General features: G+C 36.6%; 1 protein-coding gene across 4 annotated transcripts in view; it reads left to right on the top strand.

Annotated features, from left to right (window-relative positions):
* SOX5 (SRY (sex determining region Y)-box 5) overlaps positions 1 to 18,399 on the top strand; it is a 592,387-nt gene that overhangs the window by 558,557 nt on the left and 15,431 nt on the right. For all 4 annotated transcript variants that reach the window (XM_006866949.1, XM_006866948.1, XM_006866950.1 and 1 more), the window contains 2 exons: positions 14,281 to 14,389; positions 17,129 to 17,302. In XM_006866949.1, the coding sequence (XP_006867011.1) occupies positions 14,281 to 14,389; positions 17,129 to 17,302 (283 nt within the window). The remainder of the gene's footprint in view (positions 1 to 14,280; positions 14,390 to 17,128; positions 17,303 to 18,399) is intronic.

The following is an 18,399-nucleotide window of genomic DNA, read 5'->3' as shown; positions in this document are numbered from 1 at the left end:
GACTGCAAAGATCAGAGCTGTTTTCGTCCAGCAGTGGTAACTATGCATTAAACATTTTGATTTGTTTGAGCTTGAAGTTTAGTCCTTTTTTGCCATTTGCTTCATGGAGTTTGTGTATATTTACAGCCTCTGCATTTAATGGCCACATGCCTTATTTTCACAGATGGCCAGTGGAAGACTTTTTCTTTCTCTTAGTATAGCCCGCTTTCAGTTTTGCTACATTTGTCACAGTGCCACTACTTGCAGCTAGCAAGTGCCCACGCTTGGTGGGGAGCAATTATGGTGTGAGTTTTTAAGGAGCTGTTTAAAGGTTTTTTGTTTTTTGTAGGTTTTTTTTTTTTTTTCCAGTAAACTTTCTATGGTTTAATTTTCAAGCCTGTAAAAGCTGTGCATGTTTTCAAACAGAAAATCTTGTATTCTTTGCATCATTCTGGTAGATAGGTTGCTCCAAGAGGGTCCAATAAAATGAGACAAATTGGGCTTTCAGATAGGCACCCACAGGCCTCTCTGATGACTGACATTGTCTATTTGCTTAAGGATATGAATGAAGATATACTCACAATACTGTATTCAGGAATAAAATCTCAAAGCATTGTACAGAGAATGGTCCAGATATGTTAAAAATATACTTCAATTGTACATAGAAAAAAGACTAGAAGGATATACAACAAAATGTAAACCTTAGATATGTTAAAATGATAGGGTTGTAATAGTACATATATTCTGCTCCTGGAAAGATTTACAGCCTCAGAAACCCTGTACAGGGCCGCTATAAGTTGGAACCGGCTCCATGGCACGTAACAACAATCCCCACATTACTGAATTTCTAAATGTTCTAAAAGAAAAGTAAGAATCACTGTCATAGATGGACCAAAATGCTGTTTTTAAAAACCACACCTAGAAAGAATGGCCTTTTCTTTCCTTCTCCCTTGCTCTCTTCTTCCTCCCCAAACCGATTAGTTTTGCCATCAAGACTTTTTACACACTGAGCCACTGAAATAATTAAAAGGAAATGTGTTTCTCGGTTATTCTCTTATACCTAGTAGATGCATTCTTTATTGTGATTTATTACAGACTATTTTATCAATACAAATTTAAAAGTCTCAGGAAAATATTCTGAATTTAGTGTTTTTTACAAAGGGTCCTGTTGAATCTTTCCAATCATGTATCTTTTCCTCTCTTTTACAAATGAGAAAGACATAGGACTTTGAATCATGAGTAATATCTGGCTGTAGACAGTTATTTTGAGTTTTGCAATTTTGAATGTGCTTTTATACCGTATTTCAATGTGTCACTGTAAGATATCGAGAGCAGTATTTTTCTCCCCATTAAGAAAAATAAAAAACAAAATAAACCACTTGAGATAAGGTAGGATTAAGGGATTTGTTCAAGTAATAGATCAGTGTCTGAACCTAGGACCTTTGTCTTGAAGTTCACTTTCTTTTTCACTAAAATATACTACAGAAAGAAACCCATTGTCCTTTAGATTGGCCGGTGCTCAAAATTTGGTCATCTGTACTCTTTGGTACATTTTTGATGCTTTGTCACACACACACACAAATCTAATTTAAGTAATTAGTGTCTCCCTAGTTGTCCTGGTGTGGCACTAGGAGCTAATGCATCAGACTGAAAAGTCATTTGAACTGCAAGGTCGGCTGTTTAAGCTCACCAGCTGCTCCTCGGAAACCCTATACAGGGTCGTTATGGGTCGGAACCGACTCAACAGCACTTAACAACAACAAAAAATTTGTATATGGAGTCCCAATGGGGCAGTGTAGGATAAGCACTGGACTGCTAATCACAAGGTTGGCATTTCAAACCCACCAACCACTCCTTGGAAACCCTCTATAGGATTGCTGAGTCGGAACTGACTTGATGGCTCTTAACAACAACAACAACAACAATTTGTATATATATATATTACCAATTCTTTGTTCCTCCTATTCCTGCTCCCTTATTAGTTCTTCCTTTCTTCCTCACCAGCCCCTTAGCAGGAGGATAAGCTAAGCGGGGGAAGAAAGAATATGGTCAGTTGTACTAATTTTACATCTTATAGCAGCTCTAATAAAACACATGATGAATATATCTCTTTCAGTAAATCTTTTTTGTTTCCTAATCCTAAAACTACCATGAATAATCGAAAAGTGAATGATAGGCTGATATTCTTGATTCTGTTTGTCAGACCCAGCATTTCTGAATGAAGTGATAACTTTTTTAAATTGTCCGATTATATTTATTGAATGGAGTACTGAGGCTACATTTGTAAGAATGTTGACAGTTTTATAACTTTTATTCTATGAAATGGAAATATTAAACAGAAAAATACTCTACCTCTCTGCTGCTCAGTAAATGAGCTCCCCATTGTTTATGGGTCTATTATCATCAGACAACATTTTAGTTTTGTGTTTACATCGGTGCAACCCTACTGCTCACCACAGAGCCTGTGTAAGTTGTGGATTCTATTATTTTTCTTTGCTGGCCCTAGTTGTTCACATATTAACCCTCTGTTTTGATTCAGTGTGTGTTTAGTTAGTATGTATGTGTGCCCTGATTTCAAATAATAAAAATAAAAAAAAAACCTTTTTTTTTTTTTCAGAGGTTTCTAACAATATCAACTGACCACTTTTAAGTTGTTATTTTTTGGTAACATAGAATCAGTTCTGACTCTTAGCCACCCCATGCACAACAACAGTAAACACTGCCCAGCCCTGTGCCATCCTCACAATTGTTGCTAGTTTTGAGCCCATGCACTCTGTGAGTGCATCTCATTGGGAGTCTTCCTCTTTTTCGCTGACCCTTCACTTTACCAAGCATAATGTCCTCTCCAGGGATGTTGTTGTTGTTAAATGCTGCTGAATCGTTCCGACTCATAGCGACCCTGTACAGGATTTCAGAGGACTGGCTGGTGAATTTGAATTGCTGACCTTGTGATTCAAACCATCCTTGCTGTCCTGTACATTTTCCCACAGCAGTACACCAGGACTCTCCAGGGGTAGTCTCTCTGTATAACATGCCCACAGCAAACGAGACAAAGTCTCACAATTCAGTCTTCTAAGGCTGTAATTCTTCCAATACAGACTTGTTTGTTTTGGTAGCAGTCCATGGGTACTTTTATATTATTGTCCAACATCGTAATTCAAACACATTGATCCTTTTACATATATAGAGAGACCTGTGAAATTTCAATTCTCAGTTATACATCTTGATTGGCTTTTCTCTTCCACATGTATATGCCATAAGCGCCACCACAAGAAATAATGACAGTAGTTTACTTTACAGTAATCCATGTGTACCATCTTTATGAATTACTTGTTTTCTACAGATTCCTTTGGGGGGCTCTTCTGTACATCATATTCAGTGACTTTGCCCTAGCCATGGTGGTCATTTCCTGCTATAGAGATTAAATAATGATGTATAGTTAGGTTTCCTGGTGGCACAGTGGTCAAGCCCTCTACTGCTTTCGGTCAGCAGTTTGACCCACCAGCTGCTCTGTGGATTAAAGATGTGGCAGTTTGTTTCTATAAATCTTTATAGCCTTGAAAACCCTACAGGCAGTTCCACTCTGCTGTGTAAGGTTACTATGAGTCAGACTCGAATTGACAGCATTGGCTAACTATGTCTTTCAAAGCATCTGAATCCATGAAACTGATTACTCACAAAATAGCCATACTGTTTCATTTGATCCTAATTAAAAATATCTTCCTTGAATTTAAGAAAATGAAGATAGGATTCTTAAATATAAATGAAGTATTAAGCTTGATATTATTTTGAAGAAATTTTCACTTATAGATAGAGAAAAATATATAGTTTTATGTTCTTGTTAGTTGCTAATGAGTCGAATCCAACTCATGGAATTCTCATGTATGCAGAGTAGAGCTGCTTCAGAGGGTTCTCTTGTCTGTGACTTGTCATAACCGGATTGCCAGGCCTGTCTTCTGAGATGCTCTGATTGGATTCATCTAGTAATTGAGCGGTGAAGTGCAAAGACATCAGCTTGAGGACTAAGGTGTGCCTGACCTCAGCCATGGTATTTTCAATAACCTCATATGCATGCGAAAGCTGGACCATAGAAGAATTGATGCTTTTGAGTTATGGTGTTGGAGGAGAATATTGAAAGTGCCATGGATTTCCAAAAGAACCAATAGATCCGTTTTGGATGCAGTAGCAACCAGAGTGCTCCTTGAAGGCCAAGATGGCCAAACTTCGTCTGTCATACTTTGGACATATTGTTAGGAGGGAGCATTCACTGGAGAAGGATATCATGTTTGGTAAGGTGGAGGGTCAGAGAAAAAGATAAAGGCCCCCAACGAGATGGATTGGCCAGGTGGCAGCATTGATGGACTCAAGCGTGGCAACATTAGTGAGATTGGCCCAAGATCAGGCAGTGTTTCATTCTGCTGTGCATAAGGTCACTATGAATCAGTACCGACTCGATGGCACCTAACAACAACAACAAGTAGTTGAGTACTTAACCATTTGAACCACCCAAGGACTTCTATAGTCTTATACAGTTGTCAAAATATCTTATTTTTGTGTTAAAAAGTACAGTCTAGTAGAACATAGAATCATAGAATTATAAATCTAAAAGGAAATAACAGCCTTTAATCCAACCCATCATCTGATGTTGAATTGCCTCTCCAGTACCTCTAACATACCAGACTGATAATTCTATGATTATTGTTGTTGTTGTAAAGTGCTGTTGAGTCAGTTCTGACCCATAACAACCCTGTATAGGGTTTCCAAGGAGCAGCTGGTGAGCTTGAACCGCTGACCTTGCTTTGCAAGATTTTATAACTTTGCAGTCTGATACATTAACCCACAGCACCACACCAGGATTCCATCCTCTGATTAGTAGCTGGAAAACTTACAGTAAGTTGATAGTTGTTATTGCTAACTGCTGTCGAGTCAGGTCTGATTCATATCTGTATAGGGTTTCCAGGGCACTAAATCTTTATGGAAGCACAAAACCTCATCTTCCTTACATGAAATAGCTTGTGGGCTTGCACTGCTAGCCTTGTGGTTCAATGTCCAGTGCTTATCCAATTCAATAGACAGCCCTGACTATTAGAGAAATATACCCAATGACTTCTAACCTTTGGTCAGTGTGCTGTCTCTTAATTACATTTGTCTAAACTATGAGTTTAATCCACAAGTGACAGATATTGATTCTACTTCAATACAAAAGCTCTTACTATATTTGAGGATAACAACTGTTACCTCTTCTTCCCACCCAACTCACATATGTTCTTCAGAATCTTGTCTAATTTCTTCATTCTGACACGAAGGAAACTGAAAGTGTATAATCCAAAGCTGAGTAGATATCCAAGCAACCATGGTCACGGAGCTTCCCTGGTCTGCTTTCTAGTTCCTACCAAAAAAGAACATTAAATCATGATCACATTATTTTTATTAGTGAATTAATACTAACTTCTTGTTATCACCTTCTCTACTAATTATTATTAACTAATCCTTTTAGCAGTCAATTCTATCATTTCTGTAATATACGTAAAGTACAGAAGCCATTGTTCTTCAAATTCCTCCCTTCATAAAACTAAAAATTTGTTCTTTGTCATCAGCTTTCTAATATTCTTCCTGTCTTACGATTGATTTTATAGAATTAATTATTAGGGAGATAATCAGTTTTATCCACAAGTCATTTGATATTTCAGAAAGTTATTTACTTGGATCAAGACCTTTGAAATCTTTGAAGCTGTATGTTCCCTACTAAACTTTTGTATTGATCATCCACTTCACAACACATCTTACTAAAACTTATCTGCTAGTATGTTTTATTTGATTAGATTACCTGAGTGAAACAACAAGTTCCTAAAATGTTTAGCTTGAATAACTCTTGAGTAGATTTTATCTTGTTCATTTTTCTATTATTGCTGAGTAGTTTTTCATGAAACTTTTAATAAAAGTAAATTAAATTGTAGAACAGAAGTTTTTATTCTACCTCATTATTTCCTCTATTGGGGGATCTCTGAATTTAGAAAAGTAAAGTTGTGATTCAATAAAGCTGACTTTATGGAAGACTTGACTAGAGGACATGTAGGTACACTTCCAGTCCCTGAGTTTATTATCCATGTGATTCTCTGATGTGGAAAACTATTCCTAAAGGATACCTTTCCAAAGTACCTACTGTCTGAAGATATACTAATGGATAAATTTATACTTGACAGGGGAAAGTTAGTAAAAGATTCCTTCAGCTTGCATTTGTGTTAATATTGTAGGAAGGTGTGTGTATGTACGCATGCACACGCATATATGCACATGCATAATTTATAATACACAGAATAAACCAAGTTTATTTTCTAGATATTGGAGGTCTCAAATAAGCACAAGGGTAAACCTGAAAGCTTAAGGGTGTGGATACATGAAATATTTCTTTATATTTTATTTAACCCTGATGAAAACAAATCTCCAACTGACAAATAATTACGACATTGTAAATAATCTCTCATCTTCTTTGGGTGGTCTGTGAGGTTCACATAACTGGAAAGATGAAAACCTGTTTTGTTCCTTCCTTCTTCCCATGTTATTAGGATAATGTTGTTGTTGTTGTTAAGTGCCGTCGAGTTGGTTCCGACCCATAGTGACCCTGTACAGGGTTTCCGAGGGTGAGTTCTGGTAGTGTAGTGGTTATGAGTTGGGCTGCTGACCTCAAGGTCACCTGTTCGAAACTGGAGAAAGACGAGGCTTTCTGCTTCCATAAAAATTTACAGCCTCGGAATATACAGGGTTGCTGTGAGTCGAAACTGACTCCACACTCCACGGTACACCATCACCACCACCACCACCACCACCACCACCACCACCACCACCACCAAGAGATCATAAAAAAGAGAAGAAAATGCAGCCAGAAAGGGTTTAACTGTTATTGAGTCAAAATGTGACAGACTCACTCTATTCTGTCACTTCATGCATGCACTTTTATTAGTTTTATAAAGCATTGTGAGCTTTATTTCAGGGATGTCCGTTATGATCACTGATTCACAACCCATCTCTGTGTGTATATATGTGGGGGTGGAAGCGTGGGTCCAAGCTCATCATTAAGGTGAATTCTAATTTCCCGAAGTAGTAGAGAAAGCATCTACTCATGCACTATTTAATATACGATTAGGTATCTAAGGAAATAACTTCCTCTTCTAAGGTACAATTTTTCTGTCTTTTGTTTTGCCTACTCTTTGAAATATTAACAAAGGACATCCATTTAAAAGCCTTTGCAAGCAGTGAATTTTGAGTTTTTGGTTTTTTCTTTAAATTGAAGTAATGTAATTGGGACATTTAAATTTAAATATATGCTAGAGTTTTGTTATTATACTGCAAGTCATGGTTAATTAATTCTTATTGTTAATTCTCACTGAGAATTAAATTGGAAAAATAACAAAAATGATTAAGTACATTGAAGTACACGAGGGAAACAAAACCTCAAGGTTCAGAGTTGTTAGCAAAGCTCTCCTCTTTAATGCATATTTTTCAACTGCCCTGACCATATAGAATAGGTGATAATAGCTGTAATTGCATACTTAATACTCATCTAGAACTATTTCTTCAGCTCTTATTTTAGGAAGATTTTCCTAAATTTCCTATTTGTCCAATTTTGGCCTTGTTTTTTTTTTGTTTTTTCCCTAACATTAAAAAGCCATCTTTCTTCCTTTTTCAAATTTATGATTCTATTAGATATTTGTAGTCCTGCTGGGACAATGTATGATATGCACTGGACTGTTAACCATGGGGTCAGCCATTTAAACCCACCAGCTGATCTTCTGAAATTCTACACAGGGTTGCTATGAGTCAGAACCAGCTTGATGGCATACAACAACAGCAATATTATATATTTAGGGAACCCTGGTGGCATTGTAGGATAAGCACTGGACTGCTAATGGCAAGGTCACCATTTAAATCTCACCAGCCGCCCCACAGTAGACAGATGAGACTATCTGTTCCTCATTATTTTACTGTACAGGTTTACAGTCTTGAAAACCCCATATGTGTCCAATTGTATTAGAAATTGACTCAATGGCCATGGATGGGGTTTGTTACATATTTAAACCTCATTTTATGAATTAGGTTTCAGGGAAGTTGGTTGACTTTTCTCAGGAAATGTGGTCAATATATATGGCAGAGTTTAGCTGGGAAGTAATGTCCTTGGTAACCAAACCCATCCTGTTCTTACTTCACCTATGTTCTCTTTCTATTATTCTTCATGGCCTTTGCCTACTGACATAGAAAGTACAAGTCTACACTGACCACTTTTAATCAACTCATCTCCCACATCTCTTAATACTTCTTGGATCTCCTTGTCAATTTCTTGATAATCTTGTATCATGTGCAAATATAGTACACATGCTGATTTCCAATAGAAAAATCATTGGATAAGCTACAGTATCCAATAACAGATACCAGATCCCTAAAGTGAATAATAACACATCAAAAATAATTTGCAGAATATTGAGTTTTAGAGTTATTCCTTTGATCCAAAGTAATTATATAAGAATTCAGGGAGCCAACTATAGGGAAAAATTTTCTCTCAATGTCAGCTCTTGGGGAGGGTCCTTGTCTCCTTTCAACATCTGTGGATTTGGCACTCCTTGGAGATCTTCATATATCCTCGCTGGATCTAAGAGGACCCTGGGTCCGAAGGACACGTTCTGCTCCCAGTTCTTCTTTCTTGGTAATACTGAGGGCCCTCTTCCTCTGATTGCTTTACTCTCTTTTTATTGTTTGTAAGATAAAAGGTAATGCAGGTCACAACCCAGAAAAGCTCCCCTTTCATAGGACCTGGGCTGTGACCTGAATAAGAGTGGTGACTTCAATAAGAGGGATACATCCCATCCTTATCCTGCCTCATTAACAAAACAAACATAACATAATCCTTTTTTTATATAGCCTGGTAATTATGCCACAGTAACCATACAAACCACTGACCTTGTGGTTTACAGTCCAGTGCTTATCCTACAGATCCACAAGTATTCCTAACCACAGGCAGAGGTTAAGATTTTCAAGACATCACCTAATATTCATATGCCTACAAGGAAAACCTCAACACTTATCTGTTAGTTTTTCAAACTGTGGTGGCTTGAGAGTTGCTGTAATTCTGGAAGTTATGCCATGGGTATTTTAAATACCAGCAGCATCACCCACCATGGACAGGTTTTAGATGAGCTTCCAGATGAAGACAGACTAGGAAGAAGGAGTGATGAACTACTTCCGAATATTTAGTCACTGAAAACCTTATGAATAGTAGAGAAACACTGTCAGATAATAGTGCCGGGAAATGAGCCCCTCAGATTGGAAGGGATTCAAGATGCAACTGGGGAAAAGCTGCCTCCTCAAAGTAGAGCTGACCATGATGATGCAAATGAAGTAAAGCTTGTGGGAGAAAAGCCCGCAGGACCTTTATTTGTAGATGGAGCACAACTCAAAATGAAGAGATATAGCTGTAAACATCCATTGAAAATCGGAACATGGAATGTACAAAGCATGAACCTGGGAAAATTGGAAATTGTCAAATGAAGTGGAACGTATAAACATAGATATCTTAGGCATTAGTGAGCTGAAATGGACTGGTATTGGCCATTTTGAATCTGACAACCACATGGTTTACTATGTCGGGAATGACAAACTGAAGAGGAATGATGTTGCATCCATTGTCAAAAAGAATATCTCCAGATCAGTCTTGAGATACAATGCTGTCTGTGATAGGATAATATCTATGTGCCTACAGGGAAGCCCAAGGAGCTCTGGTAGCATAGTGGGTACAAATCGGGCTGTGAACCTTAAGGTCAGCAGTTTGAAACTACCAGCTGTTCTGCTGAAGAAAGATGAGGTTATCAGCTCCTGTAAAGGTTTACAGCCTTGGAAACCCTGTACAGGGTCACTAGGAGTCAATTCTGACTCTATGGCATATAACCACCAACACAGGGAAGCCCAGTTATTACCACTATTATTAAAGTTTATGCACCAACCACTAAAGCCAGTGAGGATGAAATACAAGAATTCTACCAGCTTCTTCAATCTGAAATTGATCAAGCATGCAATCAAGTTGTATTGATCATTACTGGTAATTAGAATGCAAAGGTTGGGAACAAAGAGGAAGGAAAATAGTTGGAAAACATGGCCTTGATGATAAAAATGATGCTGGAGATCACGTGATAGTATTCTGCGAAATCAATGATTTGTTCATTTCAAATACCTTCTTTAGCCAGCATAATAGATGATTATACACATGGACCTCAGCAGATGGAATACACAGAAATCAAATTGATTACATCTGTGGAAAGAAATGATGGAAAAGCTCTATATCATCAGTCAAAACAAGGCCAGAGGCTGATTGTGGAACAGACCATTAATTACTCATATGCAAATTCAAACTGAAGCTGAAGAAAATGAAAATAAGTCCGTGAGAGCCAAAATATGACCTTGAATTTATCCGACCTGAATTTAGAGACCATCTGAGGAACAGATTTGATACATTAAACACTAAAGACCGAAGACCAGAAGAGTTGTGGGGTGACATCAAGAACATCGTACATGAAGTATGCAAAAAGTAATTAAGATGACAGAAAAAAGGAAAAGATCAAAATGGATGTCAGAAGAGACACTGAAACTTGCTTTCCAGCGTAGAGATACTAAAGCAAATGGAAGAAAGGAGGAGGTCCAAGAGTCGAACAAGAAATTTCAGAGGTAAGCTTGAAAAGACAAAGTCAAATGTAACAAAATGCATAAAGACATGGTGTCAGAAAACCAAAAAGGAAAAACATGCTCAGCATTTCTCAAGCTGAGGGAACTGAAGAAAATATTCAAGCCTTGACTTTCCTTATTGAAGTACTCTCTGGGCAAATTATTGAAAGATGTAGAAAGCATCAAAAGAAGATGGAAGGGATTATACAAAGTCACTGTACCAAAAGGAAATGGTTGATGTTTAACCATTTCAAAAGGTAGCATATGATCAAGAGCCAATGATGTTGAAGGAGGAAGTCCAAGGTGCATTGAAGGAATTGTCAAAGATCAGGGCACCAGGAGTTCATGGAACACAAACTGAAATCTTTCAATAAGGTGTGAGGTGGCACTGGAGACACTCATCTATGCCAGTAAATTTGGAAGACAAATATCTGGCTGACTTACTGGAAGAGATCCATATTTGTGCCCATTCCAAAGAGAGGTGACCCAATAAAATGCAGAAATCATCCAACAATCTCCTTGTTATCCCATGCGAGTAAAGTTTTGCTAAAGGTAATACAGAAACAGTTGCAATCATACATTGACAGAGAACTTCCAGAGGTTCAAGCTGGTTTCAGAAGAGGCCATGGAATGAGGGATATCATTGCTGGTGTCTGATGGATCTTGGCTAAAAGCAGAGACTACTAGAAGGATGTTTGCCTGTACTTTATTGACTACGCAAGGACTTTTGATTGTGTGGCTCATGACAAGCTATCAAAAACATTGCAAAGTATGAGTGTTCCTGAACACTTTATTGTGCTCATGAGGAATCTGTACATGGATCAAGAGGCAGTTGTTCGGACAGAACATGGGAACACTGAATGGTTCAAAATTAAGAAAGGTGTGTGATAGGATTGTATTCTTTCTCCATACGTATTCCACCTGTATGCTGAGCAAATAATCTGAGAAGCTGGGTTATATGAACAAAAATGTGGCATCAAGATTGGAGGAAGACTCCACACCTGGACTGACTAGGTCAACTATGCAAATGCTTTTTCATTTGGGCCACCAAGGGGATTGCATTAGTTAAAAGCAGAGAACTATACCTCTATGAGTCGGTACCAACTCGATGGCACCTAACAACATCAACAATAACTAGTCTTAAAATTTGCCACCTCAGAGGCAGAAAGGGGAGAGTGACCTTTGAACCTGAGATCCTGACATTGAAGCTCCTCATTTCTGGAAACAAACAGCTCGAACGCTAGAAACAATGAGAGACGCAAGAAGCAGAATCTGAGGAACAGTGGAGCAGAGACAGCAGAACTAAGAGCATAAACAGAGTGATGGTTTCTGACCCTCAAGTTGAGAAAGCTGCATGACTTTGGGCAGGAGGCTTTCTGGTCTCAATGTGGTGCCCCTAGACACTTAATTGGCCTGGAAGGAGGAGATAGAGCTGAATGCCTTCAGGTCAAGCCTTACTAGCAAAGTGGGTGCCTCTGGGCATATATTGGAAGCTCTAAAAGAGCTTTGCATATAACAGGGGTAGATGTCAAGAGGCTGGGGGCCTGGGTATGCATGCAGGTAAAGCTGAGAGGAGGCTGTCCTGATACAAAACTGTGTCCTGAATTGTTCCTGAAGGTCAGTTGTAACCTGTTACTTTCCTAATAGGTCCTATAATTGTGAATATTGTCTGTGATTTTTGCATGGCCATTGCTGATGTGGTTCTCAGTCCAGTACTTATCCTACAGTGTCACACCAAGTAAAATTCAGTTCATATTTTGTTCTTTTTTTACTCTAACTGTCTGCATTTTTCTTTTTCTTCTTGAAAGATTTTACTTCAGGATGGAAAACACTCTAGAAAATATGTAGCATTATGGCCCTACAATCTGAGAGACAGTCCATGCCCAGTGTTTTCCCTGTAGATAGTACACTAAAGTCATCATTGATCTGGGCACTATCAGATCATGTTCATGGAATGTGTGTGTGTATGTTTATGTTTAATGTAACTGTCTTCTATTTTAACAACTATATTCACTATAAAAAGAGATTCTGTTAAGTTAGTGTCCTTGATGCTCATGAGCTCAATTGAATATATAAGCAGACTCTTAGCAAAAGACATCCAGAACATATAATTCAGCTGAAAACAACAATTTCACATACAAGACAAATTTAGTTCAAAATCGACTTTTAAAAATTGATAATTTATTTCAACTTTCGTAGTATGTAATTCTATAGAGTCAAAGTTTATATAAACATGTATTTCAACTTTAGTAATACATACTCCTGGAGAACTAAAATTGATATAAACTACTTAATGCTCCCAGTTTCATTATTTTTTTGTATTTTATGCTGATTAACAATTAAAATGTTTTTTATTAAATTATGTACAGACTTAGATAAATAGTATAGGAGTTCGAATGCCACTGACTTAAGAGAATTCTTTGTCGAGTTTTAAGTGCAATTGTGATATCATAGAAGGAAAGTGTCTGCTTTATTGAGAGTTTCCATATGCTATTGATTGTTGGCAGAAACATTAGTTGGGCTCCTTTACCTGTAATACAATTATCTTAAATAGCTGATTACTTTCTGTGAACAGTTCATTATTGTAATAGCAGTTCTACAGTATATGTAGTGTACTTATACAATTCATGGCTTTGTTCTTTAGAAAATTATAAAGAAACATGAGTAAATTTTATGAGATCCAGTAGACTCTTTACTTAAAATTATTTTAGAACCACATCATCCTTATAAAAATTGCAGAGTTCTATAAAATGTTATATATATTTCACTGTATGTTTTTCCTGTTCTCAAAATCAACCCATTTTTAAATTTGGGAGTAATTTAATATCTCATGTGGTTTAGACAAAGCATTATATTTTCTTCTAAATATAATTTAGTTTGTAATGCCATGTTCTCCATGAGTATAAATCATGCACTGTATGCTTTTAAATGACTCTGTGTCTTTACAGATATAATTTTGATATATTTGTATCTCAAATAATTCAACAACTCAATATTTTGGCTTAGCAATCCAAATCAAATTGTGGTCCAAGTAGCAGGCACTCACACTGGATGTACAGAGACTTGACAAGCAATTAACAATGAATATTTAAGAATCTTCATTACCCTTACATGAGGAATGCAGATGGCATTTAGGGAGATGGCAACCAGAGGGCAGTACTGTGAATTATGTTTCTATCATTAGGTCACCTGACTACTGGAAGACTTTCTGTGGGCTCCATGCCACTCCTATACTTCTACTGCCTGGCTAGAGATAAAGCATGCATTCCAAATATTTCAAAAGCTGGTTGCTTCCATGAGATTTTTATGTGTATTTTGTGATGTGTGGAAACTGCTGGCACATATCATTTAGGCATACCAAACCCAAATGCCAAGCCTTTATAGTGGATCAAGAGAATCAAAATTCCTTCAGAAATAGTGCTGATCATTTGCGTCAATTACAATGGTATAAAGTGCTGAATCTGCAAAGGTAAATAAATGAACATCCACTGATATCCAAAAGTTAATGTATTATGCATGGCTCAAGGAAAAAAAAAACATCATGGAATAATTCTAATTTCTATTGATCTTTCATTACGATTTTCTCTTTTAAAGGAAAAAACAACACTGGAAAGTCTGACTCAGCAATTGGCAGTTAAACAGAACGAAGAAGGAAAATTTAGCCATGCTATGATGGATTTCAATATGAGCGGAGATTCTGATGGTTTGTGAAATTGTTCATATTCCAATAATGCCCAGAAGTGTCTATTTCAAATGAAAACCACTGAGGAACAGGTGTGACCTCATGTCAATATTACAGGAAGAGCACTCATGTATGAGCAGCCCCCATGTGCTAAGAACTCTGCTGAGTGCTTTGCATGAATCATCTCATTTAAGCCCAAGTGCAACCTGTGAGAGAAATGCTATTACAGATAAAGAATCAGACCCTTAGGAATTCTGAAGCACTTTTGCCAGGTCACAGAGCTGTAAGTACCAAAGGCAGAACTTTGAATTCAAGATGGCATGATTCTAAAGCTAAAGCTCTCAACTCCACATATCTTGTTTCTTCCCTTTCCTATTTCTTACACCCAAAACAAAATTTTCAGAATTTTATATCTAAAATCTCATTTTTCACTTTTGATTTCTCAAACTCTGAGCAGAGTACATAGCTCAGATGACATCTTGAGGATGATTGGTTGTTTTTTGGAACCCTTCAGTCTTCTCTACCACATAGTCAGGTACCCTCACTGCTCATAACACATATCTGTCCAGCCTCATGTTTTCCTCATGTGTATAGAGACTTCTGTTGTCAGTTGTCCAAGACACAGGTATTCTCAAAATCCACAGTGACAATGAACTAATGTGATGTTATTCATTTTATTAACTCAGCCAAGAGGGTAAAGGATGAAAATGGTGTTCCTCTTACACATGCCCTGACTGAAAAGCTCGTTCATGTCATGTGGTTGCACAGCCCTACACTTTATTACTATTGCAGAAGATCCTGGGTTTAAGAAGACTGAACCACCAGAAACCAATGACAAACAGACTTTAGGATGGACAGAGTCCCCTAGAGTACCACAAAATACAATTATTTACTCTCTATCTTGAGTCGCCCAACTTTTAAGTTCATGTCTGCAGTGGCAAAGGGATTAGATAAATGTGAGCCTTTAAGGAGATAATTCAATATCGAACTCCTTTAAGGAGATAATTCAATATCATTTAAGAGGATATTCAAGAAAAATTTGAATGTGGCACTGTAAGATAATGCACTGGACTGCAAGGTCAGTTCAAACCTCACCAGCCGCTCCTAGAAAACCCTATACAGGGTCGCTATGAGTCAGAACCAACTCCATGGCACATAACAACAACAATATACTCACACATTTGCTTCAATTTACTGCTTTATTGGATAAGGTAACTTAACCTAACTATAGGCAAAGATCTTATTTGGATATGATAAAGTCACATAATGTTCATTTTCATGCTTATGCTGCTTTGAGGTGTTAGAACAAGAAAAGGCAGATGTGCAAAAGATCATTTACTAGTTACAGCCCTATTTTAAAATGATGTTGCCATATATCAGCACTCATACTTGTCAATAAAAGATATTTACTGATAATAATGCATTCCACAAATGTTAAGTTAGATAAGCGTGTTAAAATATATCCGAAGGTAACCAGCATTAAAAAAAAAAATTCAATTCAATTCTAATAATGAGAAACTCCTCCAATACATATGTTGTGTTTATTTACTTCAATAGTGATCTTCAAGCTTAGGTAACTACTTGGTTGATGTCTATTCCTTCAAATTAAGGGGAAAGAAGAGATGAAGCAGAATATGGAGAAAGAAATGAAAAACATATTTTTACTGATAATAGAGGCTCTAGAAATCCCCAGAATGTTTTAAATTTGTAGAAGCCACCTAAATATATTTGTTCTACCTTTTGTCTAGCAACCAAGTAAAACCTAGTGTCAGAATTTTCTAGAATTCTACATTTTTCTTCAAGTTCTCCATATTATCCCTGCATAAAGTGCCTAAAATGCCTCTGAAAGCTGTTTGATCTGCTGAAGTCATTGTAAGAAATCACATAAGTCCTAGAGAAGTGAATACAGCTTTCAAAAATTCCAATGTGACTCCTGGTTTGTGTTTTATCATCAGTAAATCTTGCTGTTTGAAATGTAACTGCCAGTGAGTCGCTTTGGATAACTTTAAATCTCAGGGGGAAAATTCAAGGGAATATATAATTTTTCCCTCTTTAAATATATAACTAGAGATATATTAAGAAACTGTAATGCTATAAGTATTCATTTGTTCTTTTCCCAACCAATTCTAAATATATTTTGGAGCAAACTATAATTGCATATTTCATGAATTTATTAACACATAGTTTCAAAGACAGTGCAAACACAAAACAAGAACATGAGAGTATATCTCTATTGAAATTTTTACCTAGAAGTGTTTTTATTTATCTAACCCCAGAGAGAAGGAAAGCATGTGTTTGTCTTCATTTTGCAGAGTAAACAAGTATTTCAGTTCTGTGAACTCCTTTGCCTGTTTAATATAAGTTGGCTGTTCAAGCTCACCAGCTACTCCTTGGAAACCCGATACAGGGCCGCTATAGATTGGAACTAACTCTATGGCACTAAATATAACATAGTAGCAGCATGCCTATTGAATTAATATAACTATTCTGTTTCTAATCTGCATCAATACATATATGCAGAGTTTCTCTTATGCTCTTGAAAGCAAATGGTGATACAGTCTATGGTCGATCGAAAGAAAGGGAAATACATATTAGAAATGTAATACAAATACACTTGCTACCACTAGGCTTATCACAACCACCTCATAAGCACGCATCTATCTCACAAACTGATGCACCATTGTGGTTTTTAATTAGTCTTCCAAAAAAGAGGTGCCAGAAGTTTTAACATTAACATAAAACAATGTTCCCTGTTTTTAGGAAGTGCTGGGGTCTCCGAATCAAGAATTTACAGAGAATCCAGGGGACGTGGTAGCAATGAACCCCACATAAAGCGTCCAATGAATGCCTTTATGGTGTGGGCTAAAGATGAACGGAGGAAAATCCTTCAAGCCTTTCCGGACATGCATAACTCCAACATCAGCAAAATATTGGGTAAGAAGTGCATTCAGAGTTTAGTGATGTATGGAACACATGTGCTGTGCTGTTTTATCCAGTTGTTGAGAGATACTGGTTTGTAGGCCAGGAACCTCATGTCATCTTCAAGAAGCAAGTACTCTAACAGAAGTTTTTCTTTTGCTAAGTAAGCACTCTGTTACTTGAGAGAGGTGGCCAGTATCTATACCTAATTTAGTGATGTGTCACCATAATAATTATTTTAATATTTTCTCCTCTTTAAAAACCTGGAAATACATTTACAAAGACTTTGATTAAAAAGAACAACAACAACAAAAATTCCTTTCACGTGGGCATCATCATCTTTAGGTAGCCTGAGGACCAGATACTAGGCAATCCAAGCCACTTTTTGATTATTCATTGTCTGACTTCTAAGAGCTAAGTAGTAAAAAACAAAAAGAAACAGTTAATCTATCAACAATTTCCAACTATTTATATATAAGAAATGAAATTTGTTGAAATTATGAAGATTTGTCATAATGTATAATGCACTTGAAATTACATGTTATTTATGAAGATAGGTTTCTTTCTGATATGTCATATTAAGCAGCCATTATCTAAAAGTAACATATATATGTGTTTTTATGGTTGAAACTTTCAACAATGACAAATAACAATTACAACTAACAATATGCATTTGCAACAAGATTAAAACAAAATAACTTTAGTTATTTAAATGTGTGTATCAATTTTCATCAAAAACAGTAGTGAGATGTTTAAATGAATGTTATTCAAAATAGTATATGTGTTTGAAACCTTAGGTATATGTAGAAAATGTGAATGTTTATGTATAAAACTGTATATCCATGCATTAAAAAAATGGAGCTGGTGAAGAGCTCTGAAACTGACATATTTTTCTGTATATTTTTCTTTACTAATGTATTTTCTTTTTGTATGACTTTACCACCTTTCATATGGAAATGTTTGTTTCTTTAAAAAAGCTAGATATGTCTCATTTGGAAAGTCATACTAAACAATGAACTACTTTAACTCAGCATATTTTATATTTCAATATATTGGTTATTCCCAAATTAGAAACCCCAAAATATTAAAAATTTAAAAATGCACAATTGAAA

This window comes from Chrysochloris asiatica, unplaced genomic scaffold (assembly GCF_000296735.1).
Source record: "Chrysochloris asiatica unplaced genomic scaffold, ChrAsi1.0 scaffold00098, whole genome shotgun sequence".
Taxonomy (NCBI): domain Eukaryota; kingdom Metazoa; phylum Chordata; class Mammalia; order Afrosoricida; family Chrysochloridae; genus Chrysochloris; species Chrysochloris asiatica.
The sequence above is the reverse complement of the archived record's forward strand: the minus strand, read 5'-3'. Positions and strand labels throughout refer to the sequence as shown.